This window comes from Lissotriton helveticus, chromosome 1_1, assembly GCF_964261635.1.
Source record: "Lissotriton helveticus chromosome 1_1, aLisHel1.1, whole genome shotgun sequence".
NCBI lineage: Eukaryota > Metazoa > Chordata > Amphibia > Caudata > Salamandridae > Lissotriton > Lissotriton helveticus.
The window spans coordinates 1,005,642,764-1,005,662,828 of NC_136057.1; the positions used below are offsets into that span (position 1 = coordinate 1,005,642,764).

Below are 20,065 nucleotides of genomic sequence, written 5' to 3' on the forward strand. Positions count from 1 at the left end.
GGCCCCCAGAGACATCCTTGGGGACCAACTGCCCCTCCTATTACCTCCAGTAAGTCACACACAGCAGGATTGTGGAGTCCTGATAGAAGGCCACGCCCCTTTTCCCCACCACTCTGCAAACTCGCTTCCTGGCGTGCTCTTGGTTGGGGGATGAAGTCCCCTTCACGGCTGGAGTTCCTTACGGGCCAACTAGCTTACCTGTTACCTCTAGTAGGGTGGTCGCAGGCCAGGCCCCCTTTCTCCACCACTCTGCAAACACGCCTCCTGGCGTGCTCTTGGTTGGTGCATTAAGTCCCCTTGCCTCTTGATGGTCCCTGGAAGCCAACTAGCCCTCCTATTAGTTCCAGTAAGCCCCACACTGCGAGATTGCTGAGATGTCGTCAGAGGCCACGCCCCCTTTCTCCACCACTGCAAACGCACCTCCTGGAGCACTTCTGCTTGGTGGGTGAAGCCCACTTTAGTCCAGAGCGACTCAGGACACAAGGGAACCTCATCGCCCCACCAACAGTGCGCCAAGAGGGGTGTTTGCAGAGTGGTGTAAAAAGGGGTGTGACCAACCAAATATATATATATATATATATATATATATATATATATATATATATATATATTCGAATATGTGATCCAGGGTCCCATCACATAGGCGGGACTATTCAATGCTTATGATGAGAATCATGAACAAAAACTACCCCAAAATAACTCTAGAATAGAAACACAACCCTTATGAGTAGTTGGATACCCATCAATCGCACACTGGATCAATCTCATCATGTGGGTATCTAGCCTTCCATCCACTCTTCCTCTTGATCAATGAGGATTCAGCTGTGGATTATATCATAATGGACGTCTTCAGAAGAAACCGCTAAGAAAGACCTGGTCAAGTGTAAAAGACCCTAACAAAAATTGTCCTCCAACAAGATGTTATGATGGGAGTATTATATGCAGTGCAAAGGTGTAAGTGCAGATTAAAATAGGATTCATAACAGAAATTTTTTTTTATTGAAATATCTGGTTATAATCCTCAAATCCGTTAAATTCGATTTGGGGCAGGAGATGTAGCACATCTTTAGTATCTTGCAGATACGTGGGCATTTTCTTCACAATGGGTCTTAAAATGTAGTCTACAAAGGTAGACAAGGGTTCCAAAATTGAACCAAGGCCAGATATTATCGGCCTGCCTGGCGGTGGCCTTTGGATTTTATGCATCTTTGGCAAACAGTAGAAATATGGCATCACTGGATGCGGAGTCTGTAAAAAATTAACCTCTTGGGTAGTGATCCACCCTTCTCCCGTAGCTTCTTCAACCATGTCATTGATGACTTGCCGAATCCTTTCTGTCAGGGCGGTAAAACTTTCTGTTGGATAATTGGCGAAGGCATTGAGTGCGATATACGTCCGTATCTAAAACGACGATCGTGCAGCCTTTATCCGCAGGCTTGATAGTTATCGCAGCGTCCTCTGATAAAGTAAGTACAGCTGTCTGTTCCGTTTTTGGAAAATTGATATACGTGCGCTGTTTATTTTTGCAAAGTTGACAGATCTCTTCTGAAACTGCTCTCTCAAAGGTTAACACCTGAGGTGGAACCGCTTTAGAAGGAGGGTTGAAAGTGGAACATTTTAAAGCCCTGTATTTCGATCTTCTGGGGGACACTCTGGTAATGCTTTGTCCTTAAAGAAGTAATGAAGACTTATCTTCCGAAAGAACTGTGCCAATTCACACTGGACCTGGAAGTCATCTCCAAGAAATGTTATGAAACCTAAACCTCTACTGAGAACCGATTGTTCTTCGGTTGTCAAGGTTCTTTTACTCGGGGTGACCACTAAGAAAACAAGTTACTTACCTGTAACTTTAGTTCTCCAGTATTGGAATCTTTCATAGATTCACATGCCTGAATCATTCCCCATCGTCGAGACGGGAGTCTCCGGTATATAAAAAAGCAGTGCTTAGTAGTATAGCAAACTGAAAAGAGGCCTAGGCCCATTTCCCTTTTGCAACCCATAGCCTTTGTTATGTAAAAAAGGCCCAAACTTTTCCCTGAACCAATCAGAGCTCCTCACCCTCTAGAACACTCCTGAGAGAACCTTCTGCCCCTCAGATTTTCCGCGCACTTGTGCATATAACACACTTCTTGTGCTAAATCAGAGGTGAGCCTCTAAGGGGAGGAGGGTGGGTGCATGTGAAACTATGAAAGATTCCAATACTGGAGAACTAAAGTTACAGGTAAGTAACTTGTTTTCTTACTCCAGTATTGGAACTTTCATAGATTCACATGCCCGAATCAGAATAGCGAGCAGTGAAAAAACAAAGCACATTTTCCTGATACATTACATAATCATGCAATACCATTAGCAAATGAGGCATAATCTCATATACATATATACATACTCCTATAAAATGTGACTTTGTAAACAAGAGAAATTATGGATGGAGGGATGCAAGAAAGGCTCACCGTTACTGGATGATATTCGCAGTACCGCCTCTCCCACCGCCGCATCCGATTCTGCGGCTGCCTCCAAGCAGTTGTGCCTGGTGAAGGTGTGCGTAGATGCCCAGGTTGCAGCTCTGCAGATATCCTGTATTGGCACTCCTCCAAACAGTGCAGTGGATGTGGCCACCGCCCTCGTGGAATGGGCACGGACTCGTGCATTCAAAGGCTTTCCAGCAGCTTGATGACAGTAGACAATTGCACTGGAAATCCATCTGGCAATTCCCCTCTTTGACAGTGGGAAACCTTTTCTGGGTGCGCTGAAGGCGACGAATAACTGGGAAGACTTGCGAAACGCCTTAGTTTCTTTCAAGTAAAATTTCATACATCTCTGAACGTCCAGCGAGTGCAATACTCTTTCTGCCGCTGTTGATGGATGAGGAAAGAAACGCTTCAACACCAATGGTTAGTTCAAATGAAAATCATTTGGCACCTTCGGAATGAACTTCGGGTTTGTCCTGAGAATCATTTTATCCTCCTGAAACTGTAAGAAAGGCTCCTGAATCGTGAGCGCTTGTAGTTCACCTACTCTTCTCGCTGAAGTCAATGCAATGAGAAGAGCCACTTTCCAGGACAAGAACTTCAGGTCTGCCCTGTGTATCGGTTCAAATGGTGGCTTCATCAATTGAGAGAGTACAATATTCAGATTCCATAATGGTGGTGGAGGCTTTACTGGTGGAAAGACTCTGAATATCCCTTTCATGAATTGTTTGATAATCCTTGAGGACCATAAAGATAGGCCTGACGATGACCTCCTGTAGCGGGATAACGCAGCCAAATGCACCTTGATGGAGGCGTGTGCTAATCCTGACTTTGCTAACAGCAGAATGTAAGGTATAATTTGATGAGGTGCAGCAGTAAGAGGGTGAACATCATGTCTCTTACACCACAGACAAAACCTCTTCCATTTCCTCCTGTAGATTTTGTTGGTACTCTCCGCTCTGGCCTTGGACAGGATCTCCCTACATTCCTGTGAGATGTTCAGATGGCTAAACTCACAGTGTTCAGGAGAAAGGCTGCTAATCGCAAGGATTTCGGGTCCGGATATCGCACCTGCCCCTTGGACATTGTCAGAAGCGATGGAATTAGGCGCAACCGAATTGGACGGTCCTCCGACAGCAGCAGCAGTTCCGTGAACCAGTGTTGTCTGGGCCACCACGGGGCTACTAGGATCAGCCTGCACGGCTCTCTTGATCTTCACCAGTACGCGGGGGAGAAGAGGAATTGGAGGAAAACCGTAGGTAAAGATGCCGGACCATGCCATGGAAAACGCATTCCCCCAAGATCCCCTCTGGGGAAGCCAGATTGCGATGTACTGGCATTTTCTGTTTTCCCTTGTAGCCAAGAGGTCCACCATCGGTGTTCCCCATCTCCGAAAGACGCTGCCCAGGATCTCCTGGTCTAGCTCCCATTCGTGGCAGGACGATTTTAGCCTGCTGAGAGTATCCGATTTGACGTTTTGATCTCCCGGTAGGTGTTCTGCTGCCAATGATGTTCCTTACTGAATAGCCCATTCCCATATCTCCTGGGCTTCCTGAGACAGGGAGAGAGATCTTGTTCCCCCTTGCTTGTTCACATAATGCATCGCCGGGGTGTTGTCTGTTCTTACCAACACCGGCGCACCTTTTATCCTTGGCAGAAAAGCCAGTAATGCCAAGCGGATCGCCCTGAGCTCCAGCAGATTTATATGTAATTACTGCTCCTCTGCTTTCCAACAACCGCTGACCTGAAGGTCCTGAAGGAAAGCTCCCCATCCTTCTAATGACGCATCCGTCGTTACCACTAGAGGAGCCGCTCTTGCTAGAAACGTCAGTCCTTGAGACACATTTGCCTTTTGCGCCCACCACTTTGCTGCCTGCAGCATCACTGGTGTCACCTTTATGGTATCGTCGAAGGATCCTTCCGCCTGACGCCAATGGAGATCGATCTGTTCCTGCCATGGTCTCATCCTTAGCCTGCAGCAAGGTACCAGGGGAATACAAAAGGACATCGTGCCCAGTAAGGATTTGTACCTGCGGACTGAAAGAGACTTTCTTTTTCCCAAGTCTTGGAAGAGGGACACAATCCTCAGTTGTCTTTCCTCGGAGGGAAGTGCTTTGTTGCATTCCGTGTCCAATATTGTCCCCAGAAATGTGATCACTCTTGCTGGGTGGAGGTTTGACTTTCCCTCATGAAGAGTCAATCCTAGATCGGCAAATAAGGCTATGCAAGCCTGCGTCGACGCTCTGGCCTGTGTCTTTGATGGTGCTTTGACTAACCAGTCGTCGAGGTAAGGAAATATTTGATGTTTTTGCTTCCTCAACACAGCCGCCACTGGAGCCAGGCATTTCGTGAAAACTCTTGGCGCTGACTTCAAGCCGAATGGCAGTACCCTGAATTGGTAATGTCTTCCGGCTACCCAGAACCGAAGGTACTGCCTGTGTGCAGGATGTATCGGCACGTGGAAATACGCGTCTTGTAGGTCCAATGTGGTCATATGATCTCCTGGGTTTAATAACGGAAGGATGTCCTGTAAGGATACCATCCTGAAAGATTGCTTCTTGAGATAGGTGTTTAAGGATCTGAGATCCAGAATGGGGCGCCACTGGAGCTTGTTTTTCTTGATAAGAAAAAAACGGGAGTAAAACCCCTTGTTTTCCTGGGATTTCGTTACCGGTTCTATTGCTCCCTTTCGGAGCATTGTCCGAATCTCCTGCTGGAGTTGATGCAGATGTTTGGCTCTCTGGTGCATCGGTGGCGTACAAGGGGGGTTCTGAAGAAATTCTAGGGTGTGACCGAATTGAACTATTTTGAGGACCCATTGGTCCGTTGTTATTTTCCGCCAATTGTGAAGATAGTGAGCAATCTTTCCACCCAGGGGAGCATCTGACAGAGACGGAAGATGGAGGTTGTCATTGCTGACGGGTGTTGTCCTTTCCTCGGCCACCACGTCCTCTTGGAGTTGATTTTGTGTATCCTCCTGACTGACGCTCGTTATATTGCTGACGGTACGGCTGCGAGGAGGACTGATAAGAAGACGAATATCTTCCCTCTTGGTATCCTCCTCTGTACAAGGATTGTCCTCTACCCCTGGAGCCACGAAAAGGGGTTTTCCTGTACTGCAGTGTTCCCAGAGCCTTTGCCGTATCAGTATCCTTCTTGATGCTTTCCAGCGTATCATCTATATGTTTTCCAAATAATTCTTCTCCATTGAAAGGGAGGTCTAAAATGTTGTTTTGCATCTCCGGCCGAAATGCTGTTGCTCGCAGCCAACCTTGCCTGCACAGGACCGCAGCTCCTCCCAAGGATCTACATGCCATGGTCGCTATATCTATAGCGCAGCCTATGACTTCAGCCGAAGTCCTCTCTCCTTCCATGAGAATTTTCTTCGCCTCCTGCTTCTCTGGATCTGGCACCAGGTTAACATATGGAGACAGGTCACACCACATCTGCCTGTCATACCTTCCCAATATAGCAAGGGCATTAGCAGCTCTTACAAGCAGAGCAGACATTAATGAAAAACGTTTCCCTGCGTTATCCAACCTTCTGCCCTCTTTGTCTGGAGGTGTTGCAATCGGAGCAGATGGGTTCCTGGATTTCTGTTGTGCCGCCTGCGTGATCACAGAATCCAGTTTGGGATGACCCAAAAGGCAAGATAGAGCATCGATCGGTGCTTTATACTTTTTATCCAGTCAGGCCAGAACCGGTGTTACCGTCGCTGGCGTCTCCATGACTTTTAATCCTTCCTTCCAGATATGAGACACTATAGGCAGAGATCGTACAGATTTCCGATACGAGTCTTTAAAGTCATATAGAAAACATTCCGTTTTCTCTTCTGTCATGGTCAGTGCAAACCTCTTAGTGGCTCTCTCCATCAAATTATGAAATCCACCAATGTCCTCCGGTGGAGAGTCCACTGGTCTCTGCGGTGGAGTTGAAGGTGATGGGGCGATATAGTCATGCCATTCTGCATTTGTGTCCGCAATCTCACCATCCTCCTGATCCTCATCCGAGGTATCGTGGTGTGTTGTCGGTGGTGGGGACCTAACCGTTGGTTCCGGCACAATCTCTCTCCTACGAATCGGAGTTCCTGGAACCGATCGTGGACGTGGAGTAGCCTCCATGGCCTGTTGAGCGACTGGAATCGCTGGGTATCTTTTCCTATAATCCTCCAACATTCCCTGGAGATCCTTCAACAAAGAGGATGGTAGACTTGTCATCTCCTCTTGTTGCTGTTGGCGTTATCGGTGTTGTTCCTGGGGTTGTTCTTGATAACCCCCATATTCCTCCTCAGAATCGTCTTCTTGGTACTTGACCTGTAATTGCGAAGGGCTACTGGCAATACCATACTCATCCTCTTCTTCCGAATCTTCCTCCTCCAGTAAGTGAGATGGCAGTAATGGGGAGACCTTGCTTGGAGATGTAACCTCAGGTGTTATAGGTTTTTTCCAAGGCACCAACCTTTCTTCTGGTGTTTTTTTCCCTTCCCATCGGCGTCGTCGACCAAGTTATTGTCGTCGACACCACCGTCGACGTTGTAGTTACCGTCGACGCTGTCCTCGTCGCCGCTGCAGTCGACAAGGCCGTTGACGCTGCCGTCGTCGCCGCCGCCGTTGACACGGTCGTTGACGCCTTTGTCGACGGTTTCAGCCGTCGATGGTGAAATCGTTGATGCTGTTTTCTCACCAGCCTTATCCTTTTTCGTCGACGACGGAGGCGTTTTTGTCATCATCGATGGACCCTTTTTTGGCGACGGTCCCGTCGACAGAGTTGATTTCTCCTCAGAAGGCGTAGAAGAAGACTGTTTGATGGTAATCTTGATCTTCTGAGGTGACTGTGGTGGATCTGAGGTGGATTTTGCTCCTTTCACCTCACCAGCAGAAGCCTTCTTCTCCTTAGATGAGACTGAAGGGGATTTTGAGGGACTGCGCCCTGAAGACCCTGGAGTGGTCTTTTTTGGGCCTTCTCAGGTCTTTCCCCTGAGGAATGTGTCTGAGGAGATCTACTTCTCTTTTGAGATCTCTTAGACGCCACAGATTCCTCCTCACTCTCACTTGAGAGGATTTCCTTCCTGGCTTTTACTTTCTGAAGCCAGATCAGTAGCCTTCCCTCACGATCTCTCAAGGTCTTATTTGAAAAGGTACGACATACCTTACAATCTGCTGCCTTATGGTCTGGATAGAGACAGTAGATGCAGTCCTTGTGAGGGTCATCTGTATAAAGCCTCTTCTTGGAGCAGGTTGAACAAGCTCTAAATAATCCTTTTTTCTCTTTATCAGACATGGTTGATGTAGAAACCTCAATACTAAGTCAAAATACTGTAGAAGTAAAGAGTTTGAGCAGAGCTCAAAGGAGACTCCCTAGCACAACGTGCGGTAGAAAAATCTGAGGGGCAGAAGGTTCTCTCAGGAGTGTTCTAGAGGGTGAGGAGCTCTGATTGGTTCAGGGAAAAGTTTGGGCCTTTTTTACATAACAAAGGCTATGGGTTGCAAAAGGGAAATGGGCCTAGGCCTCTTTTCAGTTTGCTATACTACTAAGCACTGCTTTTTTATATACCGGAGACTCCCGTCTCGACGACGGGGAATGATTCAGGCATGTGAATCTATGAAAGTTCCAATACTGGAGTAAGTTGCTTCTGCACTCGTCCCTGGTTGTTGTGGTGTTTTCTTGGTTTGGCTCCGTGTTCCCATCTGCTGCACCAGTGGTTGATTCCAATGAACTTGGGTTTGTAGATTTCTCCGTTTTCCTCGTGATCTTCTTGGTCCAAACCCTAAAAAAGGTTGGTTAGTAAATTCTTCCTGATAAGTCGGAAAAGTAGCCATTAGTTTAAAAAGTAAATTGAAAAATATTGTTGTTTGCACGTAGTACACAGTAAACATCGGTGCAGTAGCAACACAATAAGAAGGTCCTGATGAAAGCCAGGGACAAATCGTCCTGCAGGCTGAAACATGATGGCCATATAAGACAGGAGGTGATGTATGAAACTGCCTGGATGCATTGTTTTTAATGAGGATTATAACCAGATATTTCAATAAAATGTTTTTTTCTGTTATGAATCCAATTTTAACCTGCACTTACACCTTTGCACTGCATATAAAACTCTCATCATAACATCTTGTTGGAGGACCATTTTTGTTAGGGTCTTTTACACTTGACCTGGTCTTTCTTTGCGGTTTCTTCTGAAGACCTCCTTTATGATATAATCCACAGCTGAATCCTCATTGATCAAGAGGAGGCGTGGATGGAAGGCTGGATACCCAGATGATAAGATTGATCAAGTTTGAGATTGATGGGAATCCAACTACTCTTAAGGGTTGTGTTTCTATTCAAGAGTTATTTTGGGGTAGTTTTTGTTCATGATCATTAGATGCGCACTCAGTACAGACTGGTAGTTAGTATATAGACTCCCGTGTTTTTCTGTTTGTTTACAATTTGAGATTGAGGATTAAACCCGCGGCAGGTCTTTAAACTCCCTAATACCCCCTGTGTTTGTTATTATTATTGATGAGAATCCCCTGGAAAAGAAAGTCATCCACTTAGTAACTAACCACTTGCAGATGCTGCATTGCTTCTCAATAAAAAACATGTTGATCATAGTGTCTATGTAGGTCAGGGTTACTTTTCTTCAAGATTTCAAAGATAAGAATTAACAGCTAAGAGGAGAACTTTGCTCCTGAAGACAGATGTGAAATGCTGATTCTGCTTTGGGTCAGTGGCCCTTTTAAAAATACATATTCTTAAAGAGTTGTAAAGAGTCAACCAGATTTCGAGATGAGGAGACTGAAAGGGCTTCCAACAGACACGACTGTGGATATCTCAATATAAAGCCAGAACGAGATCCAAGAGAAACCGAATTAGATTGTTCAAAGTCCAAGGTTAATTCTCAGAGAGGCAATGTTGAAAATGCCTCATTTGTTTAAACAGAACCTCACAAATCAGTATTTCAAAATAAACCATAGGGTACAAGAGTGCATTGGGAAGTAAAGACCACCTCTGAGGCAGGAGCAGTGTTTATTACTAAATTCACTTACCGATGGACACCAGTTACACTCTCTTCTACGATACCCTTGATCTTCTTAAACATGTTAGGGTATTTTTTATAAATCCAATGTGTGAGGTCACCACCATCATCTAGTATCTGGAATTAATAAAAAAAGTAAAGTGAATGAAATGAAACTTGCATTTCAAAATCCGGTTGATGTGTATGAAGATTATTATTTTATGCTAAATAGTTCTACTAGAGCAAAAATATAGTGATGAATGACTAAAATGAAACACCTCAATCAAATCACTAATTAACAGTCACATTCAATTATTAAACCATCAGAAAAGCTACCTGTTATCAACACTGAAGAGTGACCCAAACTTAGCAAAGGCTGACCATACCTTCTCTATGATAAACCTTAGTCAAAGTACACCACCTGCATGCATTAGTGGCACATCAACGTAAAATGTATTCTTACAAAAAAGGTGATAAATTGGGAGGTCCAGAACACTACATCATTTATCCATTCTAGACCATGACTTGATTCACCACACTGACCAACTATGAAACAAAGGTCAGCAATTTTAGATGTGCACCAACCTCTACAGTACATTGGTTAGACTGCATGGAGACAGGGTGGCTGCAAACATCTGCAGCAACATTATATAAACGTATTCCCCCACCCCCTTCACTTCAGTAACAGCTCTCACCTTCACAAAAAGTATTAAAGTGCAGTTCCACCACGTAGTATGGGATGCATGTTGGTGGAATAGCAATGTTTACCAAATGTGTACTGGAAATTGTGTGAAACCCTGAGTTGTGGGCTAGCACAAATTCTCTTTATAACTGGAATAAGATTAACAGCATTTCCAGACAGTTTCAGTAAGGTGCACATTGTTACACAGGTTGGGCACTGGCTAACCTTTCCAAACTGGTCTTCTCATAAGTTTCCTAGAAAAAGGAAGGTTTTTAATAATAAGGTCTTAAAAATGAGGTATTAAGACCAGAGGTCCAATGTCTCAAAAACAGGTAATCTGAAGAAACAACATTCTGTGGTGGAGGGTTCTGGTCAAGAGGACGATACAGAATGTAACTTTCACATATCAGCCTGTGAGCATTAATGATACAGAGATAAAAAGCCAATCCACACCACAAACTATCTCAAAGACAAAATATCTTCACACATATGTTGATCAGCAAAGTGTCCTTTCCATCAACCAGGTAATCTTCCATCTAACGTTAAAAAGCATGTTGAGGGATGTCTGTATTTCATACTGCTTTCTTTCACGTACTTTTGCATAGAAGGGCCTGATGTATCAAAGATGAAGTTACAAAGAAGTTGGTGTTTTTGCCCACTGACTGTTTTGACACCTGACCTTCATTCTGTGCTGTAACTGAAAAACGAATCTGTTGTAATACAAAGCAGAATATGTCTCATTAATATAAAAAAGACAGGATTCTATTTGCAAATCCCATTAACAGTTTGCCAACAGAGGAATTGAGGCCTACACTAAGGGACAGCAGACTTCGATCCCTGTACCGAAAGAAAGGCTAAATGTTTTTCAAATGCAGCCTTGTCCCCTAGAGGATGCATCACAAAAGAGAAATGCCATTCTCCGAGTGGAAATGGGGAAATACAGCACTCCCCTGGACTTGCTCTATGCTCCCACAATTCCAACAGCCAACATTTGCAAGGTGGAAACTGTCCCTCGAGGATGGTTTCTACTAAGCAAATGAAAACCACCTCCTTTCAGCCTACTGAGGGTAATTTCTAAGGTGACCATGAGGTACTCAACAGATGCCAAATGACAGCATCTCATGAATAGTGTGGCCAATTAGATTTGTCTGGTGAAACCCAGTCCACAAAAGGAAAGACTTACTAGACACAGACACCCAACCAGGGCATACCAATTAACGAGCATGTTACAGCCCTTCTACTCAGGTACCATGTAAACAAAACTCATCCAGCCAAGAAAGCCATGTAGGTGTAGGAACAAAAGACCCAAAGGATATGCCTTGAGCAGACACACATTTCTCTGCAACTAATATCTGACGATCTCCAGATGTCCAAATGTAGCATTCCTACTGGAGCTCATGAAGGCACACTTATCAGAGACTCACTGAAAGTAGAATAAAGTACATTTGTTGAAAAGTCAAGATATTTGCAACAAGGTATCCGGGAATTCCTTACAGGTACCCCATGACACCTTGGTGAGTTCCTCCTTTCAGGCAAACCAGTAAGCAAGCTATAAAGTAACAGAACACCCATCCAGCTTCAATGCAGTAACTGCTTGAGTGGCGCTCAGTAGAGCACAGACAGAGCAAAGTCGGAGGACGCTGATTTAACAGTTAACTGCCCCCAAAAGCACATGTAACTTTGAAATGTGAAAGCCGGGGACCGTTACCCAATTTGGAAGCACGGCACAAAGGAAGCCGTAATGGAGAGGAGATTTCACCAAAGGTTGCAGGGAAACAGCGCATTCCTTAATAGATTAACCAACGAAAACAGGAATAGCACGACGCAATTCAACAAATAGAGCTAATAGTCTTAATCTCAAACCGAAACTGTCCCTGCAACAGAAACTCCGCAAAAATGAAATAAGTAAAGGCTGGGAGGCTACCTCTTTTCAGAACGAATCTCAATCTGGGTCGTATGCCTCAGGATGTATACCATCCTCAAGTGTTTATTTTACTCTAAACCAGTCATTGGAGGAATGGGCAGGAAATTAGTCACTATGCTCGAATAAGAAGCTGACTATCATTACAAATATGCATGGTGAGGCCACAGGTAAATTCCACTGCAAAGTAAGAATTTGATGGATCAACGTAAAACTAATCTGAATATTGATTCAGAATAGTTTAGAGAAAGCTGAGAAACCTCTATCGAGACATGAGGAAGACATCTACATAAACAATGCAAATTGCAAAGGGGCAAAAACTACTAAGAATCTGGAAGCGTGTTTTAACATTTTGCAAGAAAATTTGACATCAGAAGTGAGGTTATTGAACAACAGAACCGAAGTGACGTGATCAGATTGGAGTTCTGATGCAGACTCAACAATGAGAAATTGCGAAAGGATGAACAGGATTTCTTTTTAAACCGGCGTCAAAACAAACCAGCGCAGAAGAGTGAAAATCCAAACAAAGGTAGTGGAACACAAAAGTAGAACAGCAGCCAAGAGTGGAGGAAACGCCAAAGGAAGTTGAACAAGTCCCATAGGAACAAGGGGACGAGGCCAGAATAAATTATGAACCTTGCGGAGGGCAAATTTACAATCATTAACCTCTCGCAGAGTACTCTGAACGAGCACAAATTCAGTGCTTAGGACTATAATGGAGACCTCTTGGGGAAGAGAGAACCCATCCAGCATCACTTTTACCTCCACACCAGTCTATCCTCACTCCGCAACAGTTTGCCTTCACTTCTAAACCTTTTGAGTCTCATCACAACCTAGAAAGACAGGCTTGGCCAGTCTACACCTATCCTGTTTGTGTGCTTGTCCCCAACCCCTTTGTGTGCACACCCTGTCTTTTCAGTTCCCAGAGTGAAAATCCAGACTTCTTATGCCGATCTAGGCACGCATTCAAACTTCCCACAACCACTGCTCTTGCTTGCGCTCCTGCTCTTTTGTATGCATCCAACAATTGCCACTCTTTGACTGCAGCAATTAGCCTTTCCCTGCTCACCCACGTACACCCCATCCACACTTTTACCTCATAATGGCAGCATATGGGGCTTGTCTGTCCACCCCTTCCTCTCTATCTTCCAGAAGGCTTTCTTGGTAAAAGGGGAAGTTTTTCTATGAGAAGAACTTGGCAGGCTGTGCTGAATTTAATTTTTGGTGGAATATCTAGTTGAAGTACTGGACAGTGTAGCCTGATAAGTATAGGCTGCATTATTTGTCTTTAAATTCTCTCTTAAGTGTCTATGCAGGACTGCACATAGAGACAGCTTATGAGATTATTTTGATTTCTCCGGGGTCCCCGCACTACAGAACCATATCTGCATAGAGGCTCCTTTCCACATTCAAAATAATCCTCCATACTTTAAATCGTTTGCCCTGGTGTCAAGTTTTTTTTCACGAAGGCCCCATGTTACTACGTATCCACTAGGTGGCGCACAAATCACTTCTGGTATCATGCAGGTGATCAAACACACAGATTGTATTAAAGATATTCTCAAATGTCTAGTTAAGACCCACCGTGTTGGGCTGCCATCCCTCAACATTAACACATCGATCGATGCACCACCAGAAGTCATCTTCGGACTCTCCCTTCCACGAGAAGACAGGAACACCTAAAGAAATACAAGAAAACAGGAAACTAGAACTTATGAAGATCAGTAACAGCGCAACTCATGTCAATGGTCAAGTCCCAGTTCAACAAAGGTGACAACATGCCATAATTCTGCCAGGATGAAGAGTGTGAGCTAATAATGTGAAGAAGCCAATAGTCTGCTATGGTAAAATGCTGTCCTTTAGCCAACCTTCTCACTCCTTCACATTCTCGACTTTAATACTAATGGTCGAGTTTTGGAAAGGCAAGTTGCAAAATTCCCTAATCCAAAAACGAGACCGTTTCGCCAAACTGCTTTTATAAATTAAGCCTCTTGAAAAACAGGCAGCCATAGCAAGTTCCATAATCTACATGGAGAAACCAAGTGGCTGATTTGTATTCCAAAAACGGAAATGTCATCTCATCTGGAATGAGCATGGTCCGGCTTTGCAAAGGCAAACAACTTAAGACAGCACTGATACACAATAAATGATCCAGAAGAATGAAAGGCAGAGAGTACTGCTTCCCAGAAACATTCTTATTCAAGGTCAGCACTGGCAGAGGGAGAGTCTCGCCAACGTTTTGTGGTGGATGTAAATCATATGGTTTGGCTTGACATGCAAGCTGGAATGATTTACAACATCAGACTAACATGTGACCAATAATTAACCACGTGAGCTCTTCTAGGGAAGAATAAAGGCATATACCAACCATTGTAGCTTCTGCAATTTTCTGAACTGCAGTATGCTTCATGTGAGGGCCGCCAAAACGTCACGAGGCTGGTGCTGCGTTTGAAACGGCATCTATATATAATTTAGCCTGGATGGACTTCAAGTAAAACCTTTCCAGACGTTCAAGAAAGTAAGTAGATTCCTCAGCAGATTCATGTGTAACTCTTGCCCTGGCTGAATTCTGGAGAGCCAAAGGTGCAGGTAAACAAAATCAAATGTTCAGCTTTCTTAGAAGGGAAGCAATTTGTATCTTACCGGTCTTGAACATTAATCCTAATTGACAACTATGAAGGGGTTCAAAAGGAGCAACCAACAAAAAAATTAACAAAAGCGAGAAACTGAGGACCTCAGAGGCGAGCCTTGAAGGGATCCACATTCTGCTCCACACACCAAGGTAAACATCTATTCCACCGAAAACTGCCTTGAAGGGACGGCAGGCGCATAGCATCACAATTACCCCTGCGGCAGCTGAAAAGAGCTCATGTGCTCCCTGCTCAATCTCCAGGACTGAAGTTAGACGATCTAGATGTTGGGGTGCATAATCTGTCCCTCCAATTGGGAGAGGAGGTCTGCCGGGAGAGGAGGTCTACCCCGAGAGGAAAATATAGTAGGGAACACAGGGAGAGGTGCACAAGGTCCGCGTTCCACTCCCTTCTGGCCAGTCCTGGGCAATTAGAATGACTTTGGCCTGATCCTGGTGAATCTTCCTCAGAACCTGAGGAAGCAAGTGAGTGGGAGAAAACGTGCAGTGCAGTTGAAAGTTTCACCTCAATCTAAACTCATCCCCTTCCCCTAACCCCTGCAGCAGTTACTGGAGGGGAGAACTGTAGACAATGGCCTTTCTTTAAATGGCAAAGAGATCCATATGGGGGGGTTCCCCGCAGGACAAAGATGTTCTGTACAACCGCCGGATAGAGACTCTAGTCATGGTTAGCAAGATGATGCTGACTTAGGCTGTAGGCTCTGCTATTTAGAAACGCAGCCAAATGATTCGCTATCAGCAAGACCCCAACCTGGTGCATCCACTCCCAGAGCCCCAATTCTCAACAGGGAAATAGATAAACCAATTCTTTCTACTTGTTGATGTACTACATGTTAGTTGTATTGTTTGTCAAGATCTGGACAGCCTGAAGGGAGGACAGACTTGTGCACCAATCAAATCACCTTCAGTTCGAACAGGTTGATAAAAACCTGCTTCTCTGGAGACCAGAAGCCTCCAACCTCCAGTTCCCCTAGATGAGCATCCCACCCCACGGCTAGTGAATAATAGAAAGTATCCTCTGGGACAGATGCCTCTTCATCGATCATCAATTTAGATGCGCTGCATTGTGCCAGGCTACCTCTAAGTGGAATAACATCTGCACCTTTTATGTAACCACCTCCTTCAGAGTAAAAAGGAAACAAGAAGAAACAAAAGGATTTAAAAAGTAAAGAGCAATGAAAGGACAATACATTCCCTTATGGAATGAAAAAAGTAGGAATATGTGGCATCGGAACATTTCATAATGTGGTTGTATATAATTCTGTGTATATAATTATGGTTGCATATGTTATTTTATTGAATCAAAGAGTAAGAAATAACAGAGTGAAATTGTAGGCATAGACCGGTTTAGGGTATTAAAAAATAAATTGATTTTGGCTGAATTAAATTAATTGTCCAGTGAAAATTGGTTGTTTCATTCACGATCTATTGTATTGCACATCAATTTGTCCCTACGTCATACCACAACTTTGTGTTTTATATCTATTGCCCAGGTTATATTGGTTGTGATGGGAAAACACCCTTTTTCTTTGTCTTTTCTTGTACTACCAGCAGATCATGAAACTAATAGTGATGACAATGGCTAGATCCCTCCCGTGATGGATCAACTACCTGCAGAGATACCACTGGAAAGCCCTAGTGTGCAAGTGTGCACGACCAGAAGGATGCTGGAAACCAGCAGACCTAGCAGGCAGAGGACGGTCAGGACTGGAATCCAAGCCCCCTCTTGAAACACCTGAATCAAATCCCGAATGTCTCGGATCCACAGGATAAGAGAGCAAGGTCAAAACGAGGTCATGTCCAGTACTGTCCCTAAGAACAGGAGGCTCTGAAAAGGCTCTAGGAGGGGCTTGGGCACCCTAATGAAAAAGCTCAAGCTGAACAGCAGAGATTCCGTTTATTGCAAGGTGTACAATGTAATCTCTGAGTAGCCAGCTTTCAGGCAGTCAGTCCTTCCAGTATGGGAATATGAAGTTTCCTGCTCTTTCGAGATGGGTCAGGACCACTGCCATTACCCTTTTGAACACTTGAGGTGCTAAGGTCAGTTCGAACGGGAGATCCATGAATTGGTAGTGAGTGGAGTTAACCACAAAGCTCAGGTACTTCCTGTATAACTGCATGATTGAATGTGGAAAAACGCATTCAACAAAGTTGAGGGACAGTATTCAGTACTCTGTTTTCACGGTCAAGACAATGAGCCTGGGACGGCATCTCAAACTATTCCATGCATAGACACACTTCTATACAAAGAACATCTGACAATCCCTAAATGCTTCAATGTAGCATTCCTACTGGAGATTAATTTCAAGAGCTTGGTATCTAGGATCAGATGAACACCTTCATCCTTCTTGGGAACCAGGAAGTACAGAGTGCGGCACCTCTTCTCTTTTCCTGCTTTGGTACCAACTCTACCACTCCTTCCTGCAGCAGGACTGCCAATTCCTGCTGCAGAATCTGAAGATGATCCTCCACTGAAAGGGAATATAGGGGCGGGATATGGGGAGTGGACTGCTGCGAGGGTAAGGTATTCCCTTTTTCAGAATTATGAAGAGCCCATTAGTCCAAAGTTATGGCCTTCCAGCGCTTTAGAAAGATACTGAATCTCCCATGGGTTGCAAATGCTCCTTTGGGGGGAAAGCAAGCAGATTCCATTGTGGCAAATGGGGGTGGGGTCGCACACTACTCACACACCGGCGGTGTCGCCCCTAAGGACTCTGGTCAATGTAGTAAAGTGTTCGCGATGCATCATCTTTCGATCTTCTGCTATCTTCGCTGTCTTCGCCATCCCTGGACACGTGTTTCGGGGTATTACCCCTCATCAGCAGGGATAGGCCGTGTAATGGGGTTGCCGATGGCTGCCAATATCTGCCAGGTATAGTACCACTCAGGCGCGTAGGTGCGGATCCCAGGCTCGTCAGCCCGCTGCTCAAGGGAGCTTTAAAGTTACAAATGGGGGTGGGGTCGCACACTACTCACACACCGGCGGTGTCGCCCCTAAGGACTCTGGTCAATGTAGTAAAGTGTTCGCGATGCATCATCTTTCGATCTTCTGCTATCTTCGCTGTCTTCGCCATCCCTGGACCCATTGTGGGGCTCAGGAAGAAGAGTAGAAGGAGAAAGTTACTATGTCTGAAAACATATTTCTTGGTCTCTGTCCTTATACTGGCCTACAAGGGGGTTTTGCTGCTGCTGGAATGGCTGAGAGGGTTGGCTTTGATGGAACTGAAAACCTTTACAGGTGTCTTGAAATTTGCTAAACTGCCTGTAGTCCCTTGCGGTGACCATACAATTGGAGAGAAGCCCTCGCAGTTTTAAACCTCTCAAGAGATGCGTCAGCTTTGCCTCCAAAGAGGCAGCCTCCATCGAAGGACATGTAAATGAACAAGACTTGGATATCCCATGAAGCCCATAGACCTGAGCCAGGCATGTCCACCTAGGGCTACCGAAGAGCCCTTGGCCCTAGCCACTGAGTTAGCTGTGTGGAGCCAAGCTCAAATGAGGTGTCTGGATGCATCCTAGACATCAGGGACTTCCTTCGCAAAACGGACAGTTAGGGGGTTCAGCAGATTTGGCACTGCCATAGCTGCGATGTCCCATAGAATGTGGGTGCATCTATCCAAGAGGCAGGTCACTTTAAGGAAGAAAAACCTCTTTTACCCATGGTCTGCAACATTTTTGATTTCCCAACAGGAAGATGGGCCAGAAAGACTGCCCCCAAATTTTGCAGATTTTGTTTGGTACTGGAGGCACTCCAGGGAAGGGTGCACGGAGTCTCGCCTAGAAGATATTGGGAGACTGGGGAGGGAGGTGAGAATTGGGGGATGGAGCAATATGAATGTCAGGGGAAATGTCCAGCCCACTGATGCTTTGCAGTGCCAAGATATCTGTCATAACGGAGGATGGAGGTGGCAGCAGACTGACCATTTCTCTGCGGTCATCTGTGTCAGTGTACCTCCTCTGGCACCAGCAATAGGGGGAGCAATATCAATGCTAGGCGAAATGTCGAGCCAACTGACACTTTGAGGTCCAGAATTCTGCCGTAAAGGGGGATGGGGTTGCAGCAGAAAGACCATTTTTGCTGCTGCCATCAGTGTCAGGGTGTGCCGCCCTTGGCCTCCGCAAGAGTCTGAATAAGTTGTGCATGGTGTGCCAGAATTGATGGAAAGAAGCTGCATGTTCCTTTCTGTATCTCTCCTCCTCTATACCCTTTTAGGCCTTTCTCTTAAACCGAAGGGTTTTCACTTTTTTTGTTGCTGGCTTGTCCAGTGGAGACATTAGTGGAGCCACCAGTGCGGTCATCAATGCAGGGGGTCAATATAAGTTCCAAATGGAAGAAAAGTTGCAGTCAGCCCTATTGGGGATGGAGTTTGGTGTCTGCTGGTGCAACTTCAAGCAGAGACTTTAATGGTCCCATTGGGCCTAAAGTCACACCAGGGACGACAGTGGCAAACCACAACATTTCCACTTTGGTCTGGAGAAACAGGGCTGGATAAGCTTGTGGTGCAGGGAATTCAAGGTAACCCAGTAGCAGTGGGGCTAGGAAAGTCCTTAGAACTAGGAGTGGCAAAACTGGTGGAGACAGAGCAGAGGTTTGTGGATGACTCAGCTGACTCAAACAATTATCACATCTTTTCAGACACCCAAGCAGGGGTCAGAAGCAAGGTCAGCACCATAGAGCAGGTGCTCTGCTTTAAGATAATAAGCTGGAAATACATTGATCTGTAACGGGAACATCTTCATGGGACATTTATAGACCTGAGAGTCGCCTTTGACCTCATCCCCAGTGAAAACCTATGCAGGGCCCTAAGGGAGAATAGGAATTTGGGCGATCTTCTAGGAATCCTAATTGGACTACATTCCCTAACTTATGCCGAGGTGCGATGGTACTAGGATGAAGATCTCACAGGTAGAATTCTAATTAGGTGAGGTGTAAAACAGGGCTGGGTCCTTGCCCCTAATCTCTTCAGCTTGTATATTAGAGGTGTACTCGATTGGCTATCAGACTGCAAGCAGGATGCCCCAAAATCGGCAGGTGTGAGCTTCCCTGTGCTCATGTTCACGGATGATACTGTTGCTGTCCAGAACACCCATGGGCTTGCAGGCCTTCCTGGATAAATGTCCCTCATTGTGGAGAGCGGGCTTGAGATGAACACTGTCAAAACAAAATTATTGGCAATTAGACCCTACCACTCCCGTAGGGGAAAGATGTTTAATGAAGGAAAAACCATTGAGCAGGTCACATGTTTTGATAAAGTGTCAGATTGACTGATAGTGATTCTTGGGGGACGCAAATGTCGAAAAGTGAAAATACTCAAACAGATCTGTCATATTGAGGAAATTGAAAGCT

At 45.2% G+C, this 20,065-nt stretch overlaps 1 protein-coding gene across 4 annotated transcripts in view; it reads right to left on the bottom strand.

Annotated features, from left to right (window-relative positions):
• AHCYL2 (adenosylhomocysteinase like 2) overlaps positions 1 to 20,065 on the bottom strand; it is a 438,561-nt gene that overhangs the window by 112,803 nt on the left and 305,693 nt on the right. For all 4 annotated transcript variants that reach the window (XM_078677646.1, XM_078677649.1, XM_078677653.1 and 1 more), the window contains exons 6-7: positions 13,653 to 13,747; positions 9,497 to 9,603 (exon numbers count right to left, since the gene is read on the bottom strand). In XM_078677646.1, coding sequence (XP_078533772.1) covers positions 9,497 to 9,603; positions 13,653 to 13,747 — 202 coding nt within the window. The remainder of the gene's footprint in view (positions 1 to 9,496; positions 9,604 to 13,652; positions 13,748 to 20,065) is intronic.